This window comes from Ambystoma mexicanum, chromosome 5q (assembly GCF_040938575.1).
Source record: "Ambystoma mexicanum isolate Mex_15411 chromosome 5q, UKY_AmexF1_1, whole genome shotgun sequence".
Classification (NCBI taxonomy): domain Eukaryota; kingdom Metazoa; phylum Chordata; class Amphibia; order Caudata; family Ambystomatidae; genus Ambystoma; species Ambystoma mexicanum.
This window is the reverse complement of record NC_090933.1, coordinates 1,136,624,537-1,136,652,318: the sequence shown is the minus strand read 5'-3', so window position 1 is coordinate 1,136,652,318 and position 27,782 is coordinate 1,136,624,537. Positions and strand designations below refer to the sequence as shown.

The following is a 27,782-nucleotide window of genomic DNA, read 5'->3' as shown; positions in this document are numbered from 1 at the left end:
ATTCAAAAAGCTTTTCTTCTGGAGCAAATATTGAAATAATTTAGAACAGTCGCGCAGAAAAGTTTTCATTCCTGGGGACATGGTCTCTTGAGGGGGCACCTCCAGTCGAAATTGATTTATGGACAGTAATGGCTTATGTTTTTTTTGGCCACGGGAGGTGTGTTGATATTTCAATCAAATTATTGCAAGCGACCAAGCATATAGGGGGAGCTGGGACCACCTTAGTAGGGCTTGGTGAGGTTATCCCTCAAGAATTGTTTTTTTAATTAGGTTGAAATAGTGCATTTTGCAGCACAATATGTGAGAAAGATTTAGTAAGCAGCTGTAAAACAAACGGACAACTGAATAGAACATTACCTCCAATTACCTCCCAAGAGACAAGGGCAACGAGAGCAGTCAAAACAAACACAGAAATCACAATCAAACCATCAGACAAGGAGTTTCTGTTGTAGTTATGGATGCACAGAGTTACAAAATGAAGGCACATAACTTCTTGACGTAGATTAATACCAGGAACTGAGGGCTGGGTTCACCATGAAGTACATAAATATGCTGGAAAAATCATCAAGTCCATGCCAAGCAACACCTCCAAACATCTAATACCAAACACTGAAAGTCCTGGGATATTCTATATGCTCTGAAAGCTCCACATTAACCAATGCCATATCTGGATATATGGAATCCTTTCTAAAATCTCCGGTTGATGGACACAAAAAGCTTTTAGGGGCACAATCTATTTCCTCATGAAGATTCGAGAGATAGAATGTATGCCACTCTATGCATTCCTGGCCATGCTTGATCTTACCTCACTTCATTCCCTCATTCCCCATAAATATGGAATAGCTGCATGCCAGTGATTCCTGCATAAGGCGGCCAGCAAGACGGACTCTACAATCAGGGCCATCACAGGTCTTATGAGCTTCATATACGAACACCACACTGTTGGCTTCAGTGGATGATTCTTCCTCCAAAAGACCGGAATGGCTATGGGCACAAAAACAGCACCTCTGTATGTATGCATAGCTTTTCACAGCACACCTTGAGTAGAGGATCTTAGAACAAAAAGTATAGAAACTACTTTTATACCTGCAATACATCAATAACATGTTCTTGGTTTAGAAAGGCAAAGATTCTCTTAATTCAATTAATCAATAAATGGCTTCCATCACTAATACGTTCACCATGGAAGAGTCAGAGAAGAGCATACACAGGACCAAATTCCTGCACAGAGCAAGTTTGCATCCATGCTACACAGAATAATCTGTTATGGGATCCAGTGAAAATGTTGCCAACAAATATGTAGTCAGTAGAAAAGATGTGGTGAAAATACCTATACAGTGAAAAAGTTAGCAAGCAAAAAGTAGCCGAAAATGCAGCTGAAAAGTAGCCCAAAAGGCAGTGCTTCTAGGACAATTATTACAATTAAGGAGAGCTTAATGGGTTTGTTAATGCCTGGTTTAGGCTTAGAAGAGAGTTTTTGTTAGAATTAGGGAAAGCCTTAGGGTCAGGGTGGTTGCTGCAGGGCTGGTGATGTTTGGGGCTAGAGTAGATTAAGTGTCTGGCTAAGTATTAGGTTAGGGGTTATGGAAAGGCTAGGGCTAATAGAGTAATGGTTTGGGTAAGTGTTAAAGAAACAGGGGAGGTTGGAGAGGGATGGTGATCTTGGTGTAGGGTAGGGGATAGGATAAGCCTAGTGGTTGGGGTAAAGTAAGGATTAGATTAGCAGTTAGGGTCAGGAGGAGGTTAGGATTAGAGCAAGTGTCTGGGTTAGGGCAAATTGTAATTTGTTGCTAGCTGCTGTTGAGGTTGGAGTTATGTTCACTATTCATTTTCTATTTATTTTGCATTGAGTAACATGCAAATGAAATGATTTAGCATGCTGAAGAGTTTGGGCCTCATCACGACGGGCAGTATCCCAGCGGATACCTTCCAACGCTGTTAGCATTACCGCTATTAGTGCCAGATCCCAAGGTGCGGTGGGGCAGTATGTCCCCATTTATATTGGGTCCATTAGGCAGAAAGTCCGCAGATTTACCCCCAGCTCAGAGCTGCAAGTGAAGTCTCAACTTTCCGCCCAACTCATAATTGGGCGGAGTGGTAATGCAGCGGTAAAAGCGTTACTGCTGCATTTTTACTGCTTCACCCAAAACCAGCTATGAGGCCCCTATTTTCCTGTAAGAGTTCAGGGTAGAATATGGGGAGGGGAGAGAAGGGATTAGAAATGAAGTTAGGGTGATTGTGTAGGTTTTATTAGAGGTGTGGGTCATAGTTAGGGTTACAGCTTTGTACCTTTCTGTATTTAAAAATAACTTTTTGGCGACCTTATTACTGGCAACATTTTCACACTTCTCATTGCTTGTATTGATTGACTACATTTTTTTAAGACAACTTTTTTCTAAGAACATTTTCACATGACTACATTTTTCTGTTATCTATAGCCAGGACATCTTATACCAACCGACTTGTTCAAACAGGAAGAAAAGGGACAATCAACTTGCCACACTCAGTACATCCGCCAGAAACATTGACAGGGAATTTGCTTCTGTTTTGAGAATGTCCAGAGGTTACGTGTTAGAGTAGAGAATAAAAGTGCTGACCAAATTCCATTGGTTGTCACTTATCATCCAAAACTCACACAACTGAATAGAATTGTTAAGGATCACCTACCAATTTTCACCTGGGCTGATGAGCCGAGGGACATTATCAAGAAAATGTCATCAATTACACACACACAGCTGAAACATCTAGCATGGTCCCCGAAGGGCACTTCTACCAGATAATAGACAAATGAGCCAAGGAACGGACCTTTACAATTTTCGTAGATGCAAGAACATCAACGCATATGCACCAAATCTGCCACAACAAGCCTACAGACACAAACAGTACAGACACAATGGTTGTACAACTGCAGATTCATCAAATTCAAGAAATGCCAGTAAATAAATTATGTTAGTGGGATTTGCCAGGAAGTATGTGAAAGAATGAACCTACATAGATACACTATCTGAAACCACAGAACAGAAATGCTAGTGGGTCACCACTTTACACAGCAAGGGCACATACTGCCACACCTGTCGGTGATAATTTTGAAATGTGGCCTTTCTAATACCACACAAAGAAGAAATAGGGATGTCAAATATTTGAAGATGAGCAACTTAAAATGCATAGATTTTATTTTATTGCTCGTTTTGCCATCTGATGAAGAACTCTACTAGAATTCTAATCTAATGATTTTGTGTTATTTTAAAACTGGACTAATGCAGTATCAAACCTTTCTATGTACTGCTATTGCTTTAATGTCTAAACCAACCAAACTGGCTCCAATGGACAGTTCAAGGGTGTTTATTTTGTTACAAGAACAAACAGGTTGGCTGACGGAATCTTCGGGTTTCACAGCTAACTGAGGTTTTGGGGAAATTTTGCCCTAACTTAACAGGTTTAAGCCAGGTGACATCTACTGTCTGTTGAGTTACTTTGGCAAATGATGATCTCCTTGAGTCGTGGCCTATCTGAATCCTTAAGTGCCTTCTAGCTTTATCTCTCCTATGCCCGCTTAGTGTTCTATGGGAGTTTCAGGATGGGGCCTTCTTCCACACAGTTTGAATCGCTCAGAAGGCATACATGGTCTCACCTAGCCCTCTTCTACACTGGTGTCCCAAGATGTTCTCCTCCCCACCACTCTACTATCCCTCTGATGTTCCTTTCTGCCTTCCTACTTCCACCGTTTGATGTTACCTTATATTCTCCTCTCACTTCTTCCCTCCTCTGTGCCTCCACTCCCTACAACTACTACCACCAATTACCCCCTTGCTCCTCCCTCCGTTACCTCTCTTCCCTCCCTCATTCCTACTTCTTCACCTCCTTGTCACTACTACCTCTCCACTATTGCTACTGCCTCTGTGCACTTACCACTACTTTTACTCTACTGCCACTTCTACTTTCCCTGCTCACTTCTACCAACTCTCCTTTGTTTTGTAAGGAAAGCATGGTATCAAAGTAAGACAGACACAAGTGATCACAGTTCAAGGGTGTTTATTGAACTTTATCAAGGGTGTGATAAACGCCTACTTAAATCTAAAGATGGGAGCAAGCTACGACCATCAAATAATAACGGAGTCCTTGTGGAGTCGTCAAAATGAAAGGGCTTGTGCTAAAAAACCTATTGCCAATCCTTATCGCTAGTTTACCAATAGTGTGGGTAAATGTTCATGAAAAAAGAGACATTTGATAATTAAGGATGTTCAGGCCATTGGCCTCCCTTCCCCACGTTTTCAGCAAGGGACAAGGCGGTTCACCCGAGCATAGCACACTCTTGGGCTTCTTCTGCATGAGGACACAGTTCCATTACAAGCATCAGGGCCTTCTATGCCCAAGTCTATTAAGTTATCAAAAAGTATCTTGATCCAGAGGGCCTGATGTATCAAACAAACAAAAAAGTTCCTTTACAAGTATTCAAGTAGGACAATTCACTGTTCACCATGGATCCCCCTCAGCTGGGCTCAGATCCCCTTTTCACAATTAGTCTCCCTCAGCAGCGCTCGGACCAATTACAGTTCATATATCTTTTCTCGGCTCACCCCGGATCCCCCTCAGTCGGGCTGGGATGCCCTTTTCACAGTTAGACTTCCTCAGCCGGGCTCGAACCAATTACAGTTTGTATTAACTATGGAAGACTTTCGAATGTGCACAGGGTTTGGCTTGACCCGTTGCAGGACCACTTCAATTTCACAGTTCACAATTTTAGGCTCTGAGTTGGATACCTAACAGAGACCTTCAAATGAGAATCCAGTAGATGCCTGAGGTTTTATTTTCACTGCAAACAGTGCCCAGGGTATCATACAATCCCAGTCCTTCCCATCCTTATCTACCAACTTTTTTAGGATCATTTTATGCATTTTTTTGAATCTTTCTTCCAAACCATCTGTTTGGGGATGTTACACTGAAGTTTGTGAGGTGGTAATATGGAGTAGTTCCTTGACTTCCTCCATGAGCTTGCTCATAAAATTTCAGCCTTGATCAGTTAGGCTTTCCTTAGGAAAGCCAAACCTGGAAAATACAGTAGGAGGTGCTTTAGAATTTGCTGAGTGGTTTTCTGCATAGGGAATGTTTTGGGTTATCTGGTCATGTAGTCGACAATCACGAGGACATATTTGTTGCCCAGTCTAGATGTTTACAAAGGTCCAATGATGTCCATCCCAATTCTTGAAAAAAGGGACTTCTATGATTGGCAAAGGATTTAAAGGGGCAGGAAATGGGATGTGAATACTGGTTTTCTGACATTTTTCACACGTCTGAATAAAGGTTTTTATATCAGCATGGATACATGGCCAGTAAAACATTTCTGCTAATGAGTGCCTGGGTTTTGGATGGTCCCAGGTTCCCCCGTTCAGATGGGAATGGCCAATCTCAGTGGGTTTTGGGGATTACCAACTGGGTTTTACAAACCTTCTGTGGATGTTTCTTTTCTATATAGAAATCCTTGCTCTAAGAAGAAGAAAGGACTTCCATTCTCTACATTTGCTCCTTCGGGAATTGCTTGAAAAAAAGCCTCAGTGAGGCCTGGATAATTTTGCTGGGCGAAAGCTAGGTCGGGATAGATGATAGGCTCTTCGCCCTTCTTTTCTTCAGTGCTTGATGGTTCATCAGCTTCCCCAAAGCCTAAGGTACCTCTCTCCCTTGTTTCCTCTGGTTCACTGTCTCTAAAGCTTTTTCAAGACGCCCTTGGGCAATTTTGTCTCCACAATGTACTTCAAATGGGATCTCACCATGGTTCGGTAAGAGAACCTTTATGTATCTCCGGAAGCCGGGATCGATGACGCTTGCTAGAACGTCTACACCAAACTTCCAGGCCAGGCTAGATTTTGGGGCCAATCGTATATAACACGCAGGAGGGGGTATCAACACTAAGTCTGTGGGAATCATTCATCTTTTGACAGGCGGGAAATTAGCATCTCTACTGGTACAGATATCAAAGCCTATTGATTCTTTCATGGCAACAGAGGGGTTGAAGGCTTTATGACTAAGCTTTTGGAATTGTAGGGTTCTCCAATTTGTTTCAATTGAGTCACATCCCATTGCTGACACCATAAGTAAGGAAGGCATGGTATCAAAGTAAGATGGACACAAGTGATCACAGTTCAAGGGTGTTTATTGAACTTTATCAAGGGTGTGATAAACACCTAACTAAACCTAAATCTAAAGATTGGAGCAAGCTAAGACCATCAAATAATAATAACGCAGTCCAAGTGTAGTCTCGTCAAAATAAAAGGGCATATACTAAAAAACCTATTGCCAATCCTTATCGGTAGTTTACCAATAGTGTGGGGAAATGTTCATGGAAAAAGAAAGAAGTGTTCATAAAATGATAAGTTAGGATGTTCAGGCCATTGGCCTCCCTTCCCCACGTTTTCAGGATGGGACAAGGTGGTTCACTCGAGTATAGCACACTCTTGGGCTTCTTCGACACAAAGATACAATTCCATTTCAAGCATCAGGTCCTTCTGTGCCCAAGTCTCTTAAGGTATCAATTCTCTTGATCCAGAGGGCCTGATGTATCAAACAAACGAAAATGTTCCTTTCCAGGTATTAAAGTAGGGCGATTCACTCTTCACCCTGGATCCCCCTCAGCCAGGCTCAGATCCCATTTTCACAATTAGTCTCCTTCAGCCAGGCTCATACCAATTACGTTTGTATATATTTTCTCGGGCGACTCACAGTTCACCCTGGATCCCACTCAGTCTGGCTCAGAGCCCCTTTTCAAAATTAGTCTCCCAGTTCGTGTTAGCTATCAAAGACTTTCGAATGTGCACAGGGTTTGGCTTGGCCCGTTGCAGGACCACTTCGATTTCACAGTTCACAATTTTAGGCTCTCAGTTGGATACCAAACAGAGACCTTTGAATGAGGACCCACATGGCGTCGGACCACTATGTATATGGCATCCACCATGGTTTTAAAAGTTCAGTCACTGCTTGGTTATTCAATTATATTTGCATCGCTCATCACATATGTCTTACGCTCTGTTCTTTGCAGATTTGTTCATACAATGTTGCAACTTGCACCCTTGGTTCTAACACAGAGCAGTCTGCGATCAGTCTCCCCGGCTGTGCTGACTTGTGGCTTTGTTGTAGGAGCCAAAGACAGCACTGCGGCAATCGCTCCTCACCACCTTGGCTATTGATGAGGGAGAGACCCGGGTACCTTCGACACACAATGCACCTTTCTTCATCTTTAATTCCCGGTTTTAGCTCATGAAAGTAGCAGTTTCCTTCCTCTGTAAAGGCCAAGGGCCTCCTTGCAACACTTTCTGGTCTTGTCGTCTTTCTCCTCATATTAAACGGCCATCTTAGAACTGCTGCTTCCTCATGTGTTTTGCCTTGCTCAGGGTGTGTTTTTGTGCTCCTCCTTTTATCCATGTGGGGAAGTTTGATGGAAGTCAGGTGTACATACAGGTGTATGTCATTATCAGTAATTGCCTGACTCCGCCTGATCCTTGTGTTGGGACATATCAGGTATACGGCTCTGGTGTTAGTCCGTTGTCACTCACAGTGAACTGTCCATGAGACCGTGTTTGTATAGAGAAAGGGGTGTTGAGTTCCTAGTTATCCTACCTGGTAGGATGGGGAAACAGTGTTGCAAAGAAGGGGATAATGCGTCCCACCTTCTGGTGCCCCATTGCCACTTCCCGAGGACCCCTCATTCAAGTGTTCCTCCTGCATTGGTCCACCCCGAGGAACTGGATCCAAAGGATATGGCTGTGTCCTGGCCACCTGCATGGCTGATCCCTGGGAACTAGCAGGTGAGACACCTTCAGATTTCTCACAGCTTCCACCACTTCTCTTTTGCTACTACCACTTCCTTTCTCATACTATTACTTTTCCTCTCCTCGCACTACCACTCACTACTACTGCCACTACAACTACCTCTCCTCTCAAACTCTTCTTACTCTCACTATCACTCTACTACTCCCTCTACCACTACTAGTACCTTCACTTACAACCCTTACTGTCGCTCCTCTACCACTACTAGTCACTCCTCACACCCACGCACAACCACTCCACAGATCCATCTCTCATGCAACCTTCACACTTCTTCCACGCTCTCCTCCTCTGGCCTCTCGGACATCATCCTTCCTCCTGTAACCCTCACCCAACTAAACCCATCCTAAACTATACCCAAGCTTTTCCCTAAATAGCCCTCCTCTCCCAGTATTGTTCCACTAGCCCTACCCAATCACTTAACTTACTCAGAAGGGGTGTGACAGGTGAAGGGCTTGGGGATGCTCAAAAGGGCTTTCTAAGGCCGCCCCTTTTACATGGGATCCTGCCACATTTCTAACATGGGCCACAGGGAGTCTCATAGGTAACTGCTGTTCCCTCTTGTTCGAGCCTGCTGCAGGCCTATTTTTATTTGATTGCTCCCTGTTGGTTTAGTGTTTAATACAGAGAATCCCTAGTGGTGTAGTTGATTCCTCTTGAGGTGCAGGCTCCAGCAGAAGTCTGCTAGAGCCGTGCCCCTTTCTACAGCACTGTGTGGGCTCGTCACTACGCAGCAGCATCCCACCTGAGGCCAGCTCCACCCCCTCTTTGCCTTCCACTCTTGGAGGCTGCCGGGCTAGGCTTCTGCAGGGTCTTATGCCATTTTGCTGCATACAATCCCTCAACAGGGGCCTGTCGCTGGGAAAAGTGTATCCAGGAAGTGGGACTGGTGGCGGCGTGAGCTGGGATAGAAGGTGGAGATCTGGGAAGAACTACGGTATGTGGATGCACGTGTGCATTGTGAGGAGTCAGTAATGCGAGGCGGGCAACTGCTTGTGGGTTTACTAAAATATGCCATTTTATTAAAGAAAATATATGAAAACAAATCCTTGCTTGCCCTACTCTACTGCGGAATTCCCTGCGTAGCCTATAAGCTAAAGGGATCATTCTCTAGCATGGGATAACTGGCCCTCGCACTAATCAACAAGAACTTATATGGCAACACAATACAACAAACAACATGAATACCAAATCTGGATTACCTTCTCTTGTAAGGTCCCCTCACCAGGAATTAAAATGTTCAACAAAAGAAAAGAAAGGTGTTAATCTCTCTCTCTGGATCTTTCCAAGTCAAAGACACAATTCATCAATCAAAAATCCACTGGTAACGAATCTTTTTCTCCTAGATGAAAAAATCTCCTTCCAACTTCCAGAAAAGAAATAGCACCAATGGTAATCTTGGTTGTGATAAATTGTCTCTTCTTCCTAGTAGTAGTAGTAGTTTGCCACAGTTCAAAAAAGGTGTAATATTTCCCCAAATCATGAATACATAGTTAATACATAGTTCTTTAGGACTTATTTTAGTTAAAACTATACATTGGTATATTTATCAGGATGTTTTCTTCATATTGCTTCTTCCACCTCTACAACCATACTTCTGCTGTTGGTACTATGAGAACGGTCAACTTTGTCCCACAGTACATTACTGTAACGCTCACCTGACTCCCACGGAGGCGCTCGCCTGGTTCGCGCTGCTGTGATCTCTTCTAAGGTGATGCGCAGGGTTCGGAAGACGGACTGGACCGGGCCCCCAAATCTGGCTTGTCTGGCTCGCAGAAGTATCCTTCTGTAGGCGAAAATAGGGGATTAACTGTCTGTGGGGTAATGCAATCAGCCTCCCACTTTCCCCTCTCATCCTCCTCGAAACCCTTCTGTGATTCCTCGTAGCGTCTCACCTTAGGGTCTGGAAGGACGAGCTCTCCATCCTGCTTCTGATGCAGGGGCGCGTTGGTATCCAGTTACTTCACTGGATTTTCGGATTGGTGAGAACCAAACTTGCTTGGCTTCCAGGTAAGTTTTTTGATAAGAGGTTCCCCTTGTGTCCATGCATTAATGTACTAATGCTAGTGTCTTTTTCCCCAAAGGGGCCGGGGTACGGAATGCCGGGGAACAGGCACCGACCCGAGATGAGAAGTGAAATCCTTGTAGAAATCAGCTAAGTCTTTAATGAGCGTTTTTTGGTAATGTCTTTTCATTCGCTCATTAACGCTGATGTCTCTTTTTCCCCTTAGGGGTCGGGGTCCGGAAATGCCAGAATGCGGCGCGGACCCGAAATGAAGAGGGAATGAATCAACAGGTAAGTCTTAACATGGAGATTTAGCTTTCCTTATTCCCTTCTCTCTCACCTTTTGTTCTGGTCTTTTTCTCCCTAGGCGCTGGGGCGTGACTGCGAATCCGGATGATCGCTGCTGAACATGGAGGCGCCCTGTAAAGGTGAGCGGAATGCGGCGCTGCAGCGATCGACGCGATGAGCTTTTAAATAAAAGTCTTCCTTTTCAGGATTGTCGGCGAGATGTCTCCGGGATGCGGATTTAGCAGGTAAGGACTTTTCCTTCTTCTGTTCTCTTCTTCTCTTCCTTTGCAGGTGATCCAGGATGCTGGCAGGCGTGGCAGAAGTCAGGATGCAGGAGCAGACACGGTGAGCGTCCAGCTGCTAGATGCAGAACAACGCGAAGCACGTGTGGCTGTTTGGGTGGGGTTTAAATAGCATTGGAAGAAGTTCCAGGTATTTATCCTTCCTCCAATCAGGTATGTATCCTTCCCCGGCCACGCCCGGATGGTAAATTAGTCCCAAAGGTAAAGTAGTTCCTTTCAGGCCTCAAGGAGGCCGGGATCCTGCAGCATGGTCTGCATCAGGTAAGTGCACCCAAGCACTTCCATAATGAGCCTGGCGCCTATGGCGCCAGGACTGATGTCTTTTATGAGCCTGGCGCCATAGGCGCCAGGACACTGTCCAAAGGGCCCCTATATGGGGTTGCTGGGTCCTTCCTTGGGGACTGGATGTCCACTTTCAGGGACGCAGGGCTTGAACCGGCTCCCCGGGAGCGAGCATCATGACAATTACTTGTTCATACCACTTCAAGGTTACATCTGCTGACAACTGAATATTTTCCTGCAGTTTAAGTACTACTACAGCTCCGTACTCTGAATTGTTAGACAGGCTTCTACAAGATACACTTCAATCTCTTCAGGTAGACAAGACACTCTTCCTTTTTAATTACTTTCTCAAAAAGGGGCAGCCTCTCCTGTCGTCTGCCACCATAACAACCTGCTTCTGCTAATAAGACTCACTTCCCTCTAACTTCAACAGTCTTTGGCACCACAGGTGGTACTTTAGTTCAGAATATTCTTCACAAGCATTTGATTCCGCTTCCGCAGCTTTGCTCATACCTTTCTGCCCCCAAATGATCAACCGGAAGCTTAGGTGCCACTCTCTCAGCTTTGTGTGATAAGGGTATACTTGTGTCTTAGGCCACTTGACTGTTAACAACTTCACAGTGTTCTTTGTATGGTTCTTTAACTCTCTGCAAGGCTAGTTTCACTATCAAAAGGGGTTGCCTCTTCACTTGGGTATTCCTTGTTTCTTCCCTTCAAAGGCTTAGATTCTTTACTTTGTGGAAATGTAAAGAATGACAACTCTGGCTACAGTATAGGGTTCAGTCTTTCAAGTGAAAACAAAATTAGGCACATGCAACCTTTATTTAAAGCAGATTTTAAGGGTTAATGTTGAATAAAGAAAAGTATTCCCATAGAACGGCAAAGGATGATAATCTGAATTCTTTTGGGAATTAGAATTATGCACATGCGACCTCCTTTAGATGTAGTATTCACTCTTTGTAACTTGTATATTGTCAACGTTAGATTTTCGGCAATGGTTTAGAAAGAATTCCCTCTTCCTAATTAGGGACAAGCGACCACTCTGTCACGCAGTAACAGTCATTAAATGGTTTAAAAATGGTTTTCAATGACTTTAGTTTCTCAGGCGAGCATTGATCTTTCCTAGTAAACGCGAGTGCTACAATTCCACTGTTAATAAGACTTTGAATGTATCGAACAGCTTTCACTCGCATTAAACAATACACAAGTCAATTAGGAGTTGGCTACAGTTACCGGCAAGGCTTGCGCACTGTTCTAGAACGCTGTGTTTCACTCGCTGGCTTCATAAACACTGGTTTTGCAGGTTGCACTGCTTTCCCAGCTTCCTCTACCACTTCTGCTAATTCTGGCTTGCTGGGACCCCACACCCTTCTTCTGCATGGGTGTCTCTGGTTTGGCCACTTGAATTGGCAGTTCCTCTTCCTCCCGAGACCCTCGGCTTGCCTTCTACTTCTGGCCTTAGTGTCTTGCATGTTTACGGCTCTGCAATCATGGCAATAAAGCTCACTTTATGATAGGTTATTCGTAACACACCTAATACTCAGAGGTTTCTAAGCGTGGACCTGGGGATCGAACCTGCAGTGCTCCGTGTATTCTTGCTTCCAAGGCGAGCATGTTGCCGCTGAGCTATCCTCGCAAGAGGATAGCTCAGCGAGGAGAGGATTCCTCCTTTGGGAAAACTCGGCTTCCTGCACGTTTTCTCGGCACAGCCTCTGCATTTAAGATTTTGGGAGTCCAGGGCTCTCGCAGAACTTGCAGGTTAAATCTTCTGTCTCCGCGTCCTGGTGTGCCTTCCGTGCTCCCACTTCTTCGTGATTTGCCAACTTTGTGCTTCTCCTCTACTTCTACTGCTACAGCCAGCCTTCCAGCTCCTGTTCCAACTCCTTCTACTCTTCCTTCATGAGGGGGCCTTTCATGCCTCCCAGATTCAGTAATGGGCTTCAGGTGTAGGCCATTAGCCTTAATTGCTTGACTACTGCAATGGCTACTAGGCTTAACTGCCTGACTAGTACATCTGCATGCCTCTTCAGCCCTCTTCTTCGTCTCCATACCTTTAATATTCTGGGACTTGTAGTTACTTTCAATAAAGTTAAGTTTGTCCACTTCTGCATTGCTTGTAAAGGTAAATTAAATTCCTTTAAAGGGTATAACAGAGGGTCTTTGAGAATTAGCTATTACAGACGAAGATGGTATAGTGAAGACAACATTTCCATATTCCTTTACATTGTACTCTTGGGATTGAGGAAAGGGTTTAGTATGGGATACTGAAAAGGATATTTCTTTCGATATAGATTGTTGTGGTTTTATATAACCTTAGGGTTCACAACCCTAGATCTAATATGAGGTTTAGAGACATTACATTGGCAATAAGCCATTACCTCTTTAGGCACATTGGGAAGAATCCTCCCACTAGAGGACAAATCCAGCATCTCATCCCATGGAAAATCCTCACCACCCTGGTACCTGTTTCCTCCCAGGTGATCCTCCCACAGTGCACCACCCCCAGTGTTGGGATCAGGAAGCGTCTGGCTTCCCCGGCCACCTGGGAGGAGACTGTAGGCAGGGTTTCAGTGAGGGATACGTAGGATTCTTCACAGTATGTATATGTGTATGGGAGTGCGTGTGTGTGTGTATTAATGTGTAACATGTTGGGAACAGGAGGGTAGGTGGGGAGTCTGGGGATGGCGGGGTGTCCCCATGGAACAGATGGCATGGTGTGGGGGGAGGAGGGGGAGGAGAGGAGGTTGGGGGGGAAAAGGGGGATTGCAGGAGTGTCCCCCTCATTGGAAGATAACAGATGAGGGGCACTGAGAGGGAACAATGTTTCCCCACCGCGCCAAAACCGAACTGGGCGAAAAGAGTTTTGGATGGAATCGCCCTGCAGGGAAACTGCATGCTGCTGTGCTGGCTCTCTGCAGGCTTCCTCGTGTGGCTTCTCCTTCTCGGTGCTCCGCCGCCATCTGTCCAGGCAAGGAGGGAATGGGAGTGGGCTTGCCGCACTCCTGAATCTGACAGGTTGTTCGGGGTCAGGCTCCCTTCCTACCCTGACAGGGCTTGGAGAAAGGTCATGTCACAAATGTTGCACTTTGGGGCAGGAAATTAGATGTGCAAAATGTGGTATCCATTACAATGAATATTGTTTTATCACTGTGAAAAGCAAAGATCACTTTAGACAAAGTTCACTGGGTTCACATTTCTTCTATCTGAACAACTGTTAATACATTGAGTTACATAAAATATGTCATAACTACTGACACCTTCCATAGTGTTTCTGAATTCCCATTGGTTACTCTGACAATGCATTTACTCTTTTTTTTCAGGATCGACTTCTCTTTGATAGAAGATGACGATAATAACCAACTCATCCTGGATCTTTCCATCTATAGGTTAAACTTCCTTTATTTATTTTCTGACAAAACCAATCGACTGGGTGCCTTTTGCAAATGCTGTTAATAATGAGTATATCATATTCTATTGGTTGCATAAGGATTACTTTGTGTTTGCTTTGCATACTTCATGAGTACAATGAAGTTTCTCGCCAGTAGTATTAGAAGTAATTTTTTTTTTTTTTAATTTTTTTTTTATTTGATTTATATTTCAGGCCAAAACCTGTAATTTTATCAAAAAGGTCTACACATTTAACCCTCCGAGATTCTCCGAAAAATTGGCTTTCTACAGATCAAAATACATCTTTTGCGAACAGTAGATGCGTTGCAAATACAATTGTCCAGGAGCTCCTTAGGCTGGTAATGATGAAGCGGCTTCAATGGGGAGAATTTTGTTTATCTGTTTGAAAGCCAATCCAATTAGGTTTGCCATGGCCATGGTCCACCGCGTAGCTTCACCTGAGATTAGTCTGTTCCATATGTTATCCTCTTCGAACATCCAGGGATTTGTAATCAGCGGCGATAGATAAGTAATTCTGTTCTGTTTAGTGTGTGGACAGATTAAAACTAGGTGCCTGATTGTTTCCACAGTGTCCACGTTTTTGCATAACCTACATACTTGATTTTCCACCATACCTCGGATGGCGAGTATTTGTTTTGTATGAAGTATATTTAGTCTCGCTTTCATAAACAAGTGTCTTTTTTCCTTTTCTGGGAATTTACTGACATATTTTATAGGTACCTTTAGTTTATTGAACGTAGGCGGAAGATGGTGTAACAATTTGTTGTCTGCTGCTACCTCTATGGTTCTGATCCAGTCCATTTCCTGCAGTTTCCGCTTGATTTTGTCGGGATTTTCTTTTAAGTCTGTTTCCGTGCACATTATTTGCGACAATCTTTCTTTTCTGGTTTCAGCCCACTTTTTGAATACCATGCAATTTCCGTTTACCATTTCTTCTTTGACTACAGCATAGATTGGGAGGGAGTCTGCCAGAATGATTTTTCTAAATAACCTCATTGCGCTGACGTCGACTATCGAGGCCAGAGAAGTTAGCCCAAGTTCCCTTCTAATGGCCGCAATTGCAGTTGATTTGGGCAGTCCCAAAACCGATCTCCAAACCATACCTTCTATTTTATTCCATATGTTCTCCGGAATACAAAGAGAGGCTTCCATTCCGCTTGTCAGCGAGGGCACTACTTTCATTTTATAAAAGTTAATTGCCGGAGTTAGAGTGAATTTGCCAAATTTCTTGTCTATTGTTCTCATTTGCGCTATCAGGCTCTTCACTTTGTCCCAGAGTACTATTTGCATAGCTTTGTCTGTTGTAGTATTGTCTAATTCAAACCCTAAATATCTGATGTTTTTTACTTTTTCAATTTTTATGTCATCCAGATACCATGACTCCGTTGTTGTTGGATTCTTTCGATGTTTCTCCAGGGTCATGATTTTTGTTTTGTTTTTGTTTATCTCCAGGAGGTTTTCATCTATATATTTTTTCAGGTTTGTTAATTTCCGTTGTAAACCCACTTTGGTCTGGTCGATGAGAATCACGTCGTCCGCGTATAGGAGACGGGGAATAGTTGTTTTCCCTAATTTCGGAGGGAACGTTCTGATCTCATTTTCCGAATATTGCAAATCTCCCAGGAAGGCGATGAAGAGTGCGGGCGCAAGCGGACAACCCTGTTTTACGCCTCTTTTTACTTGAATTTCCTCTGAGAGAATTCCCTGTTGGTTTAATTTCACTCTTACCGTTGTATTTGAGTGCAGGGCAATTAGTGGATCCAGCAATGATCTTGGGCATCCCCACCCATTCAATTTTTCCCATAGCATATTTCTGTCCACTTTGTCGAACGCTTTTGACATGTCCACAAAGGCCAGATATATTTTTGGTGCTCCTTCTTTGATTTTTGCTTTGAAAATGTTTATTATCAAGATGTTGATTGCTATCATTCCGTTTTTCTGGAAGCCTGTTTGTAATATGTCTTTGGATTTTGATGACCTTTCCCATATCCTCAGATGGTCCAGGATGAGGGAGGAAAAGATCTTTCCTAAAATGTCTAATAAAGCAATCGGTCTATAATTAGCGGGGTCCTCCCGACTACCTTTTTTATAGATCGGGACGATAACCGCTTTTAACCAGGTCTCTGGAATTTGATGGGATTGTTCACAGGTCTCGAAAATCTTTCCAATCACTTTTGCCCAGTCTTTTGGGAATTCTTTTAGGATGGTGTTTGTCAATCCGTCCGGGCCGGGTGCTCTGGATGTTTTCAGACTTCTTATTTTTTTTTCAATGTCTGCCACATTGGCTATCGACACCCAGGACGTGTTTATTGCCGGTTTCAGGGCTTTTTTCAAGTTCTGGGGTTCCTCAAATTCCTTTGAAATGTACTCCATCCATTTTGCTTCTGATACGGCATTGGTTGGTATTAGATTATATGATACGTTGCTTTTTTTAATTAAGGACCAGAAGTCGCTAGATTTGTTGGTAATCAGTTTTTTCATCATTTCTTCTGCGTCCAACTGGTATTGTGTCGCTTTTGCTTGTTTTCTCCAGGAAGTATATCTTTTTACTTCCAATTTCCAGTTTGACCAGTCTTGTGCCCGATTTGTTTTTTTTGCCTTTCTTTTTAATTGCCGCCCAAGTTTCCTTTGTTCTACCAATTCTTTATTGTATGCATGGGCGGGCTGTGGTACGGCCTTCTTTCTGGCGACTATTGGTTTCTGGTATGGTACAAGGAGTGGTAGATAGTCCGGTTTCTCAGGTATTTTTGCTTGTTGATTTGCTGTTACTTTTTCATCCCAGGCTAATTTTATTTGTTGGATGTTTGCCTCCGTTATGCGTAGACGGGTTTGTTGCACATTTGTTTCGAGTGTGGCTTTGTATACCAATTTCGTTGGTCTCCGACCATTCCACTTACAAGTGAGTAAGTTATGGTCACTGTTGTTTGTTTTCAGCACTTTAAAGCTCACTGTGTTTGCTGCCAATCCGGATGATACGAAGATGTAGTCTAGGGTAGCTTTTGACACTCCCCTTTCCCAGGTCGGGATATTCAGTTGGTTTGGGAAGAGTGTCGCTATATTTTGTAAATTTCTGGAGCTTGTTACTTTCATCCATGCTTTTCCCCATTCTTGTGTTGCAGTTGTCCCTGTTTTCTCTGTTTCTTCATTGCAATTGGCGTTTAAATCGCCACATACCATGATCTCGATATCGTCGAAATCTTCATACAACTGATCAATAGTTGCGCTCATTATTGCACAGAAAGCCTTTGTTGTCGTCCGCTGAGGGTTCCAATAGCAATTTATAATTGCTAGGGTATTTCTTATGGCGCCATTACCCTTTCCCATGGGGGGAGACCATGTGGAAAGGGTCACCAGCATTTCGTATGCTTCTCTCCATTTCTTTGGAGGTTCCAGTCTTAGGCCGTTTTTAATGGCTGTGAGCAAACCGGACGATGGTCTTCCTAAAGGACCTCTAATTGCTGCCGAGGTTTCTAAGCAGAATCCATCCAACGTGGGTTTCTCAAGTAGCCACGTCTCTTGAAGGCATACTATATCAAATATGCCCAAATTTACATCCCCCGGTACTGTTAAATGGTTATGCCCTCTGATGTTCCATGAGCCTACCTTGTAATGGTTTTTATCGGGCCGTTCCTCTACGGATGAAGCCGATGTCGATGTCTCAAGGCTCCGCCCTATTTGTTGCTATTTTTGGGATTTCTTTGACCAGGTAGATGTAAACCAGTCCCACGGTCCTCTCGGCGATCTTGATTCCTGTATTTTAGCTGAAGTCTTTTGAAGCATAACTTCTCCTCTGGAATGCCTGGTTTGTTGTGGTGATTTCTCGTTTTCTCTGCTTCTATTGATAGGTCTCCGTTCCTGTGGGTCACTACTGCTTTCTTGATGGCTACTCAGACGTGATTTGGTGTTTCCCCACTTTGAGGCCCCCTCCCGATTCAGCGGCACATTTCTTCGACTATATTTTGGATCTTCACGAACGTACTTGTTGTCCCTCTTTTCGTTCCATTGATTATGAGAATACAACATTTCAGTTTTTGAATGGTAATGTGTGCTATGTTCGTTGATTTTTATTGGGTTTCTGCTTCGCTCCTCCTGCTGCGGGTATGTTAGCTCTCTCAAATGGAAGCCCATATCTTTCAACTCTTCAAACACTGATTTATCCAGATGCGTTATACTCTCAGCTTTTACATGTAAAAATGCTTTTGCTGTCTTGCCCCTGTGGTACGGTTCGACCAAGTCTAGGTCCTTTGTTCTGAGGCCCCTAAGAGTTTTAGATTTTTTCAGGATCTGCAGAACCGTTGGCCGGTTTAGAATTAAATTGTCTTCTTTGATGACCTGTTGCTCAAGTTTAAACAATCGGGTTTTGCCTCTTTCTACTAATTTCATTTTCCCATTTCCCCTCACGGGTACTTGCTTTCTCGGGCTACTTCTGCTTCTTAGCCTCGCTCTTTGTGGTGTTACTTTGTTGTCTTTCTGGATTTTACTATTATAATTGTTGACGTCTCTTTTTTCGGGCGATTTTTCCCTTCGCTTCACTAGCACCCACTTTTCTTCATCGTTACTCAGAGGTCTTTTTTCTTCTGTGATGTTTTTTTTCTCCTTCCTTATATTGTCTATCGGGGCGGCGGTTAACACCTGTGTAATCGTGCTGGTTTGAATATATTTATCATGTTGTGATATGTTCATCAATGATGAATCTAAAATGAACTCATCCGCCGTCCTAGGTGATCTCCGATCTGAAGATTTCGGGGAGGACTGGACGTCGAGAGTTTGGATCTCGTCTTTCTTCATCTCTGTTTTATTTGCACTTTGAACCAAATGTGGTGATTTTGCTCTAGCCTCCCAGGAGAGTGTATGTGAAGCTCTCGGTGTTGCTGATTTATTTTGGGTCGATGGTGGATTTACTGAGCTCTTCTCTATGATGACCTCCAGGCCGTTCAGCTCATAGTCTGATTTTTTGAATTTGTCTGCCACGTGCTTGCCCCATTTTAAGTGTTGTGTTGTTTCCGGATTATTTTTTTGTTTCTCCAGAAGTTCGATTTTCCTTTCTAGAGTCTCTATTTTATTTTCCCACAGGATCTCTTGAATACTTTTTTGTGCTTCTACTGCTGTTATATAGCTTTCTACATGAGCCATTTTTGCTATCATATTGGAGAGAATTGCTGTATTATCCTGGATTTCTTCTTTTAGTGCTTCATATAACTTGCAAAATGGTGTTAAAACAATGGACATTGCCGACATGATTGTAGTCATGTCCGGTTTTTTGGTTGAAGAATCTTTATGAATAGCCATGGCAATGTCGCTTAACCGTCGATTTTTTTGTGATGACTGTGTTTTTTCTGTTTTTTTTGGCGTCTCCAGAATTTGAGGACCCAGGCAGTCCATTTGGGAGATATTAGCCTGATCTGTTACTTGTTGGCCCTGCCCGGTTGCTCTCCGGTCTCGTTTTGTGTCCTCGTTGCTTGTTTCAATCTCTGGGGAGATTTGGAGTCCTGCAGTCAGATGGGGTTGCGTCCACGTCAGCCGTATATCTTTTTCTTTGCTTATTTGGGATAGATTTTGATTTTCCTTCACGGGCTGGCTTTGGATACGACGTTCTCTGATCGCCTCTGACTCCCCTCCGTTGTTACCTTCTGCAGCTATTTTTTTCGTGTTATTTGCATCCAGGGAATTGTTTTCTGGGTCCAACTGGATCTCTGTACCTGGAGACTCTGGTTTTCTGATCTGAGTTTGGGTGTCACCCTTAATAGTGGCGCCAATTTCACTTTTGTTCCTATTACTATTTGTTACACTTTCTATGTTGTTTGAATGTTTTTCCAACCCTCCGACCTTTGTGGAGGTTTCCACTGTTTTTCTTACTTTCGACCCTGGCATAGCTTCTTGCAACACTTCTAACATCTCTGCGTCTGATACCTCCGAGTCCACTGTTAATTTTCGTTTGTACTGTTGCGTAAAGAAGGTTTTTAAAGGACAGGATAGTAGCGGTGCCGGCAGCTTTGTGGTTGAGAGTCTTTTTATTTTTATCGCATTTCCTTCCACTCTACTTCTCTGATTTTGGTTTTTCAAAGTCTTCTTATTTACTTGAGATATAGTCTTCTTTCGCGGGGTCTGATTTTTCTTCGATTTCACTTTTTTCTTTTTTTGTTGGTTACGGCTTGTTTTTACTTGTTCATAATCTGTTTCTTTAGTTGAGTCTTCCTGGTCGGTTTGTCTATTATTTGCGCCTGTTGTTTCACTCTCTGTAAAAACTTCGTCACTTTCTGAGAGTGATTCAGCGAAGCTTATCTCTACCGATCTCTTATTGACTTTTGGAGTTTTTCTATCCAGTTGTCTCCTCTTTGACCTGCTGGATTTGCTTTGATCAAAAATCTGCTCTTTATATGTAGAGTGGATCATCGCTTTAACGTTTAGTGTTTTCTGCACAAAGTCTGATTTGTTTATTATGGTTTCACCAGTCTTTTGGCAGGGGGGCCTCTGTTCTTCGGGTCCCTTTGGATCTTCCCACGTTGGCTCCAGATGGAGGTCTTGTTCCTTTGTTGTAGTTTTTCCAGGAAATTTCCCCTCCGGAGTTATTGAAGCTCCGTCCACCCCTCTGCTCCGACCTCCCCCCCCCCCCCGCTCCACCGCTAAGGCCCCGCAAAGGTGCCGATGCTGGCCATCCTCCGATAGCCACTGCATCCTCACCCCTCGTCGTCAAGACGGTATGCGGGCCCCTAGCTGCGGCGCAGGCGGGCGGGACGGGCGTGTTGTCTATCTCGTCTGTTGATTCATTCTGGGTCCTCACGTCCGTCACCAGATCCATCTCTTCGGCCTCGTTGGCGAGCCGCTCGTCTGTGAGTGCTTTTTCCGAGCGGACTTCTCGGTGCACTCGATTGACCCCCCCGGATTGCCACACGAGGTCTGAGAGGTCCACCGGATCCGAAGGCTGTTGGTTGGCATCCGGTGGGTACTCCTTTGCCGTTTGCCTCATCGATGGCAACGGCGACGGCGCCCATAATGCAGGTAAACCCGTCTGTGAGAGTTTCTGGGGTTTCAACTGAGTCCTCATTGACGGCTTACCTCTAGGCTGTTTCAGAGTCATTGCTGGAACATCTCTCGCGGGCTCTGCTGATGCTGCTGGTTCCCTTTCCGAGATGATGATGTTGGAGGGCAGCAAAAGCTCGTCCTCTCCTGTCGGCTCCAGCTCCAGCTCCAACTCCGATACTGGAATCACCAGCAGCGGTCGTGCTTCGGCCGCACCTCAGGTTCCATTTTACGCTTACTGCGCGTCTGCAGCGGACTGCAGCAGACTGGCTCACACCTCGGCTCGCAGCTCCGCTCACCGCTCCGCGGTGTTCTGGGGTTTAAAAAAAAAACAAAAACGAACTTCCTCACACAATGATGTGGTCTGGTTGCAGGACTGCAGCAGACTGGCTCACACCTCGGCTCGCAGCTCCGCTCACCGCTCTGCGGTGTTCTGGGGTTTAAAAAAAAAACAAAAACGAACTTCCTCACACAATGATGTGGTCTGGTTGCAGGACTGCAGCAGACTGGCTCACACCTCGGCTTCTATTAGAAGTAATAGTATTTGTGGAGTACAACATATACCTCAAGTTAATTATGTTGAAGCCAGCTCTTCAATAATCAACAGAATTCCAGTTTGGAATGATTATGATCCAGAGGGTGAGTCACTTACAAAGTGTTGAGACGAGTGTCACGTCTGACAACTTGTGAGCTGCTGGAGATGCAGAGAGTAGTTTCTCTTGATCGAGAATGTGTTTAGGGGCAGGCAGTTAGTGAAGAGATACAGAGTTGGGAAGATGTGGTCATCTATTTTATGAAGAAGGATATGGCAGTGTGAATAGATGAAAAGTGAGGGCGTCCAACAGCATACCAGCCAAACCAAACATCCTGGAGCGTACTTTCCCAGAAGGAGCGACTAGTATGACCATTTCAGGAGGGGGGGCGTTAGACGAGAGGGTTGCCAGAGATGCAGCAGACATGCTCTCCTGATCCCAGACGTCAAAGTGGATGGCAGCAGCGGGCCCAGCAGCAATGCCAGGATGCCCACGCCCATCTGGGATCGGACCACCACAGGGCATGTGGCAGAAGGGAGCCCATGTGCGGCTTGGACCAGAGTAATGGCAGACATTGACAGGGAAGAATGGAGGGACTTCCACACAGGGACTCGCTGTCAACTCGGGCCCTGATTGGATGGCAGCCCAGAACCTCAAGAAAGTGGGCAAGGTTCATTTGGGCTTTACAGATTTCATTGCCTTAAGGAAAATACATGGGGATTGGTGGGTTTCAAGGGACTACACTATAAAACGAGGGCTTATCCAGGGTAAAGCTAAATCTCATTTCGTATATTCCAGTAGGAAGGAAGTTAGAGCAAAGCATCCTCTTTGGACTGGTCATACGGATTCCCTGAGGATGAAGAGAAGAGAAGCCATAGAGGAGAGAAGACCCTATCCATTAAGGACCTATATCCAGAAGGAGGAAGAAAGGGTGAAGCAACATGACCTCAGGAAACCTTTGTTATTATTCATAACAATAAATCTTGTTCCAATACGCCCTGGTGTCCTGTCGTCTCTATCTCACTAAGTGGTGTCGGAAGTGGGAGAGAGAACGCCATAGAGGGACTATTAAAGCTCCTATCCGATGGACACCAACAGTGCCAACAAGCCCAAGCAGACCGACAAAAGTTCCAGCAAGCCATCCAAGTACAAGGGAACTAGCATATCACTCCCCAAGAAGAACATCAGGAAGCCCTTTTTACAGTTGTCCAACCTGGTAGTGACAGCTCAAGCACACTCAGTGGCACCCTCATCAGTATAGCAAAAATATCATGAATGAGACGACACTGCTTTTTTCTTTACACGTTTTTAGCCTATTGTCCGAACCACTTAATAGCCCCAAGAAAAATAGGGTCAGTTAATAGCCCTTTTACTCAGCAGCCCGCAAGAGGCTTACCAAGCTGCAAACCTGACAGGTGATGCCCCCTATGTGGACCCCTCATGATAAGACCTGATTAGAGCGTGGCACCATCCACAGCCATCCGTCTGGCACTGGCCTATTTTCAACTCGGCCATCCATGTTTGTTTCCCTCTTTCCTTCTCCCTGTGTCTTGGGTTCCTCCCCTGTCCTCTTCTCCTCCCTCCTCCTGCCCACCTCCTCCCTGATTGGTCCGTTGAGGCAGGAAGCCCTGCTCCTTAAGCCGCCGTACTGAGAGCCTTCTCCCCTTTTGCACCGTTGACCTTGCTGGGAACAGAGCTCCCATGCTCATGGTAAGACCTGATTAGATTGCAGCACCATCCACAGCCATCCGCCTGGCCTATTTTCAACTCGACCATCAGCAGTCCGTGTTTTTTTGCCTCTGATTGGTCCATTGAGATAGGAAGCGCTCTTGGCCAAGAGTTCCAGGCAGCCGGCTAAGGGCCCGAGGAAAAGGGCAGCTCCTTTGGGCAGCTCCCACCATCTGTTTGCGATGTTCGCCTATGAGAGCCAATGCCAGTACTCACAAGTTACTTGCAACAACATCAAGGTGAGTGACACTCATCCACTTGCAGAGCCAATTGCTTAGTCCATAACTCATGCATGTAGTCTCTCCACTGAATTGTTGTAATCAGATATCTTGTGAACATAGGCTTTTTGCTGTTTTCTTCTCCATTGCTGCATTTCACAGTCACTATATCTGCCCCCCACTATATGTTACTCTATTACAAGCCTCTGCTGAACCAGACTCTAACTTAAACTGTACCTGTGAGGTGGCTCCAACTGCAACTGAGTAAACCATGCATTGTTCTAGCAACTCATTGGCTTTCTAACTATTTAATCTGGTTCCTCCCACTGCATAGCCTCTCATTATAAAGTTCTCTTTTATTGAATATAACCGTGCACTACATTTACCTTAATATTTGAATATAGCCCTGTATTGCATTTTCCTGAATATTTGAATGTAGCCCTGTATTGCATTTAGTTGAATATTTGAGTGTAGCCCGGTAATGCCTCTATATGAACATTTGGATATAGCTTGTATTGCTGCTAGCTGAATATTTGATGCCGACTAACTCACAGACCAGAGGGGCTCTCTGGCGCACCATAAGACTGGCCGAGCTTCCCCATTCCCTTCACTCATCCTACCTTCTGGAGGAATGCACCCCACCACACCACTCACTTCCAATTACCCACCCCTCAATACGCCGAAACTGCCCTCTGGGGGAACACTCCCCACCACACCTCTCCCTCCTACCGCCCCACCCCCCCATAACTCATTCTCACTGCACTCCCTCACCTCCATGCCTTCCAGACCCACCTCCACCTGTGCCTTCGCATCCCTAAGTGTAGACCAAGCATCCCTTGCCAACACTCCTTCCTTGGCAGACCCGCCAACCCTCTCACACACACCGTAGGCACCCAAACACAGAATCAACAACACCTATACCATCTCATCTCTGCACGCCTCTCCTTACCTGCACCCTTCATCCCTACCCACACCCCTTACCCAAACAACTCCTTCGTCCCCCCCCACAGCCCACAATCCAGTAAAGTCCCTCTTTAACAAGTCCTTTAATACATACTCTCCCTGCATGCTAATGTTAATGCCCGAATCTTCTACATATAAGGTAAGATCATGTCCAAAACTGTGTGTAAAATATCAAACCACCCTGATGTAATAGGTAGAAGGATGAAGAAGAGCTTGAGAACGCTACAATCGAGCGGGAGGAATACTCGACCAGGTGCTACCAAGTTGACTGATGTTACACTGGGGCTGCCCCCGCTACTTAAACTGAACAGCAAAAAAGGACCGGGTTCTTGGTTTTCTGACGTGTTCGGCAGTGGCTTGTGTGGTTCTGGTATGCTGCAAGCTGTTGCCCGTCCAGAAGGAGAACCCACAGAGCCAGGTGGCCGCATTGAAGCCCGTAAGGCAGACCTTAGGCTTCGGGAGAATGCATCAAGGCACATTTCCAAAGCTAAAGGGATGAACAGCAGGACGGCCGGGAAGAGTCTTGCGAGTCGGTTGTGCACCGCCGTAGTTAACTTGAAGAGACGGAAAGGTGGTAGTGCCACATGTAGTGGGTGGACAATTCAGTCTGACAAGGGTGTCGAGACCGTCTACCGACGCCCACAGAAAATCTGAGTAGGCGAGTGTTCAGAGAGGACAAAAGACTGTGGTGGTGACATGAACTGTTGTGGGTGGACTGAGTGGTCCAAAAACAGCGCAGAGACCTCCAGCAGTAATTGACCACGGAGAAAAGCAGGCCGCAGAAGTAGCGTGAAAGAAAGAAGAAGCTGAAATAGAGACAATCCGGTGAAGAATTCCCCTGAGGAAGGAAACGGGAACAAGTACAAGTCTGGGAGGTGGCCGGGAAAGCTCGAGACTGTAATCCATGAAAAAGTGTATGAAGTAGTAAATCACTTTGTAGCAGAATTTACTTGGCAGTTCCACAAGAGCGGGGTGCTGGAGAGTCGAGAGAAGCTCAGGGAGTATCTTCATCATCCCAGTGGGGACAGTATAAATAGCAGAGAGAAACCAAAGTGTATTGAAACTTCTTTGATGTAATTACACATTTTGCTGAAGCCCATAAAGGACATTGTGCCAAGGGAAAAGAGCCCACCAACCAGCGGCTTCACTGGTTCAGACAAAGAAATGGCCTGTATTACTGTGTATACCTGAATGAGACTGGGACTGAAAAGGAGCAGATGCAAGTACCCAAACAACATTGAGTGTCCTTGCTTCATTTAGAGGCCTTGCTTCATTTATCTCATGACCATTTAGGGAGCGGACATATGGCCACACAAAGAACTCTACAAAACCTGATGACAAGATTTTATTGATCCAGTATTTATGGAGATGTATCACCATACTGTGCTGCCTGTCCCACCTGTCAACTTACGAGTGTGAACCTGCCCACCAAGGCCCCCTTACAGCAAATGCCTCTGGTCACGGTGCCTTTGCAGAGAATCAGAATAGACATTGTGGGGCACCTTGAACCTGTTAATCAGGGATATAAAAACATCCAGACTATTCTAGATTACGCTAGCAGGTATCCAAAGTGCTCCCCATGTGAGAAAAGTCAGCTAAACAAATATGCAATCTACTCATTCATTTCTTTGCTACAGTTGGAATTCCAGAAGAAATAATAACTGATCAAGGATCTAACTTCATGTCCACCGTAATGAAGCAGGTGCAAATAAAGAAGATAAGATCTTCTGTATACCGCCAACAAATTGATAGGCTGGAAGAACTTTACAACAGAACCACATAACCACCAAACAAATGTTAACTGAACACCAAGGGAACCACTGGAAACTAGCCCTTCCATTTGTCTTGATTGTTCTCCTGGATAATGTTACGTTTGTGGCAGGTTTCTCACCATTCAAGCTTCTTTTCGGTACTGAAAGGGAGGCATGGTATCACAAGTATGACACAAGAGTTCTAAGTTTGAAAACCTTTATTAAATTCTTGGGGTTTGGAAAAACTCCTACTTTGCCCTATAGCTATGATGGGAATAGTCTCTACTATCAAATAATAAAGAAAACACAGTCCTAGTCCATCTTTGTAAAATCAAAATGGCTTATACTATCAAAATCTAATGCCTGTCCTATCTCTTATACAAAAGGTGCTTAAAGGGGAATGTATATGCAAAGGAAAGTCAGTGTTATGACATAAAGGATCAAGGTGGGTGAGCCAGCTCTCCTCCTCACGTTGGTAAGGCAGCCCCTGTAGACATGATGACACACTCTGGTTCAGCTTATCAAAAAATAGGCAGTTAAAAACGTGGGTCAAGGCCCGTTTGGCCTGCCACAAGTCACTTATTCCAGTTTTCTGAAAGTTCTTTCACAGTTCAACAAAAGTTCACGTAGCTCTCCCTCTGTTGAGCTTGGACCTATCGAGGAATCCACAGTTAATGTAGGTCTCCCTCAGCCGGGCTCGGACCTCACAATCACAGCACTTGCAGGGGTTCCCTTCCCCTAACTCATTTCATGTTTCTGGTCTCCCGAAGTCAGGCTCCGACCTTTCACTGATGTCGAAAGACTTTCGAATGTGGGAGGCTTTTACCATAGACCTACGCAGGGCCACTTTGACTTCCACTTCAGCTCTGCCTTATGTTATTTGCCCCAGTTTCTCTTGGTCTTGGCCACAATCAGTGGTATGGTAATCAGAAAAAGGTCAAAGAAATCTTCCTCTTAAAGCAATCACCTTTTAACTTCCTCTTTCGTCAAGTTTAATTTTGATAATTGGGCATTTCAGAGTTTGTTCACTTTGCCTCTTTATAACAAGACATAAAACTTTTTGCATAGACTTTTGAGTGGGCTATTTCCTTTTGCCAGACCACTCTGCTATGCTACTCTGTATCACTGGCTTCACCGTTATCGGTAACTTTAAAGTTCACTACTGGTTTGCTTTCTTTCGCGTCTCATCAGCATGCACGCAACCTTCACTTGTCGGATACACTGTTTCAGCTTCAATCTTTCCTTGACAGAAACCAGCCTTTTGTGTCTTTTGCTAACTCACCAATGTGTATTCCTTTCTTGTCTCTGCAGCTTTGATTCACAAGTCCAGGTTGATATCACAGGCTTGGCCTTGCCTCCCCAACTCTGTCGTTCACCCGGGAGGGTCGCTGGTGTCCTTGAAACAGTTACACTCACCTGGTCTCTGCAGAGGTGTTGGGGCACGATTGCAGCCCTCCATGACCTTGAAT

General features: G+C 44.7%; 1 protein-coding gene across 1 annotated transcript in view; it reads left to right on the top strand.

Annotated features, from left to right (window-relative positions):
• DNAAF11 (dynein axonemal assembly factor 11) overlaps positions 1-27,782 on the top strand; it is a 408,750-nt gene that overhangs the window by 199,559 nt on the left and 181,409 nt on the right. The window contains exon 8 of the mRNA XM_069621647.1: positions 14,013-14,078. Within this exon, the coding sequence (XP_069477748.1) occupies positions 14,013-14,078 (66 nt within the window). The remainder of the gene's footprint in view (positions 1-14,012; positions 14,079-27,782) is intronic.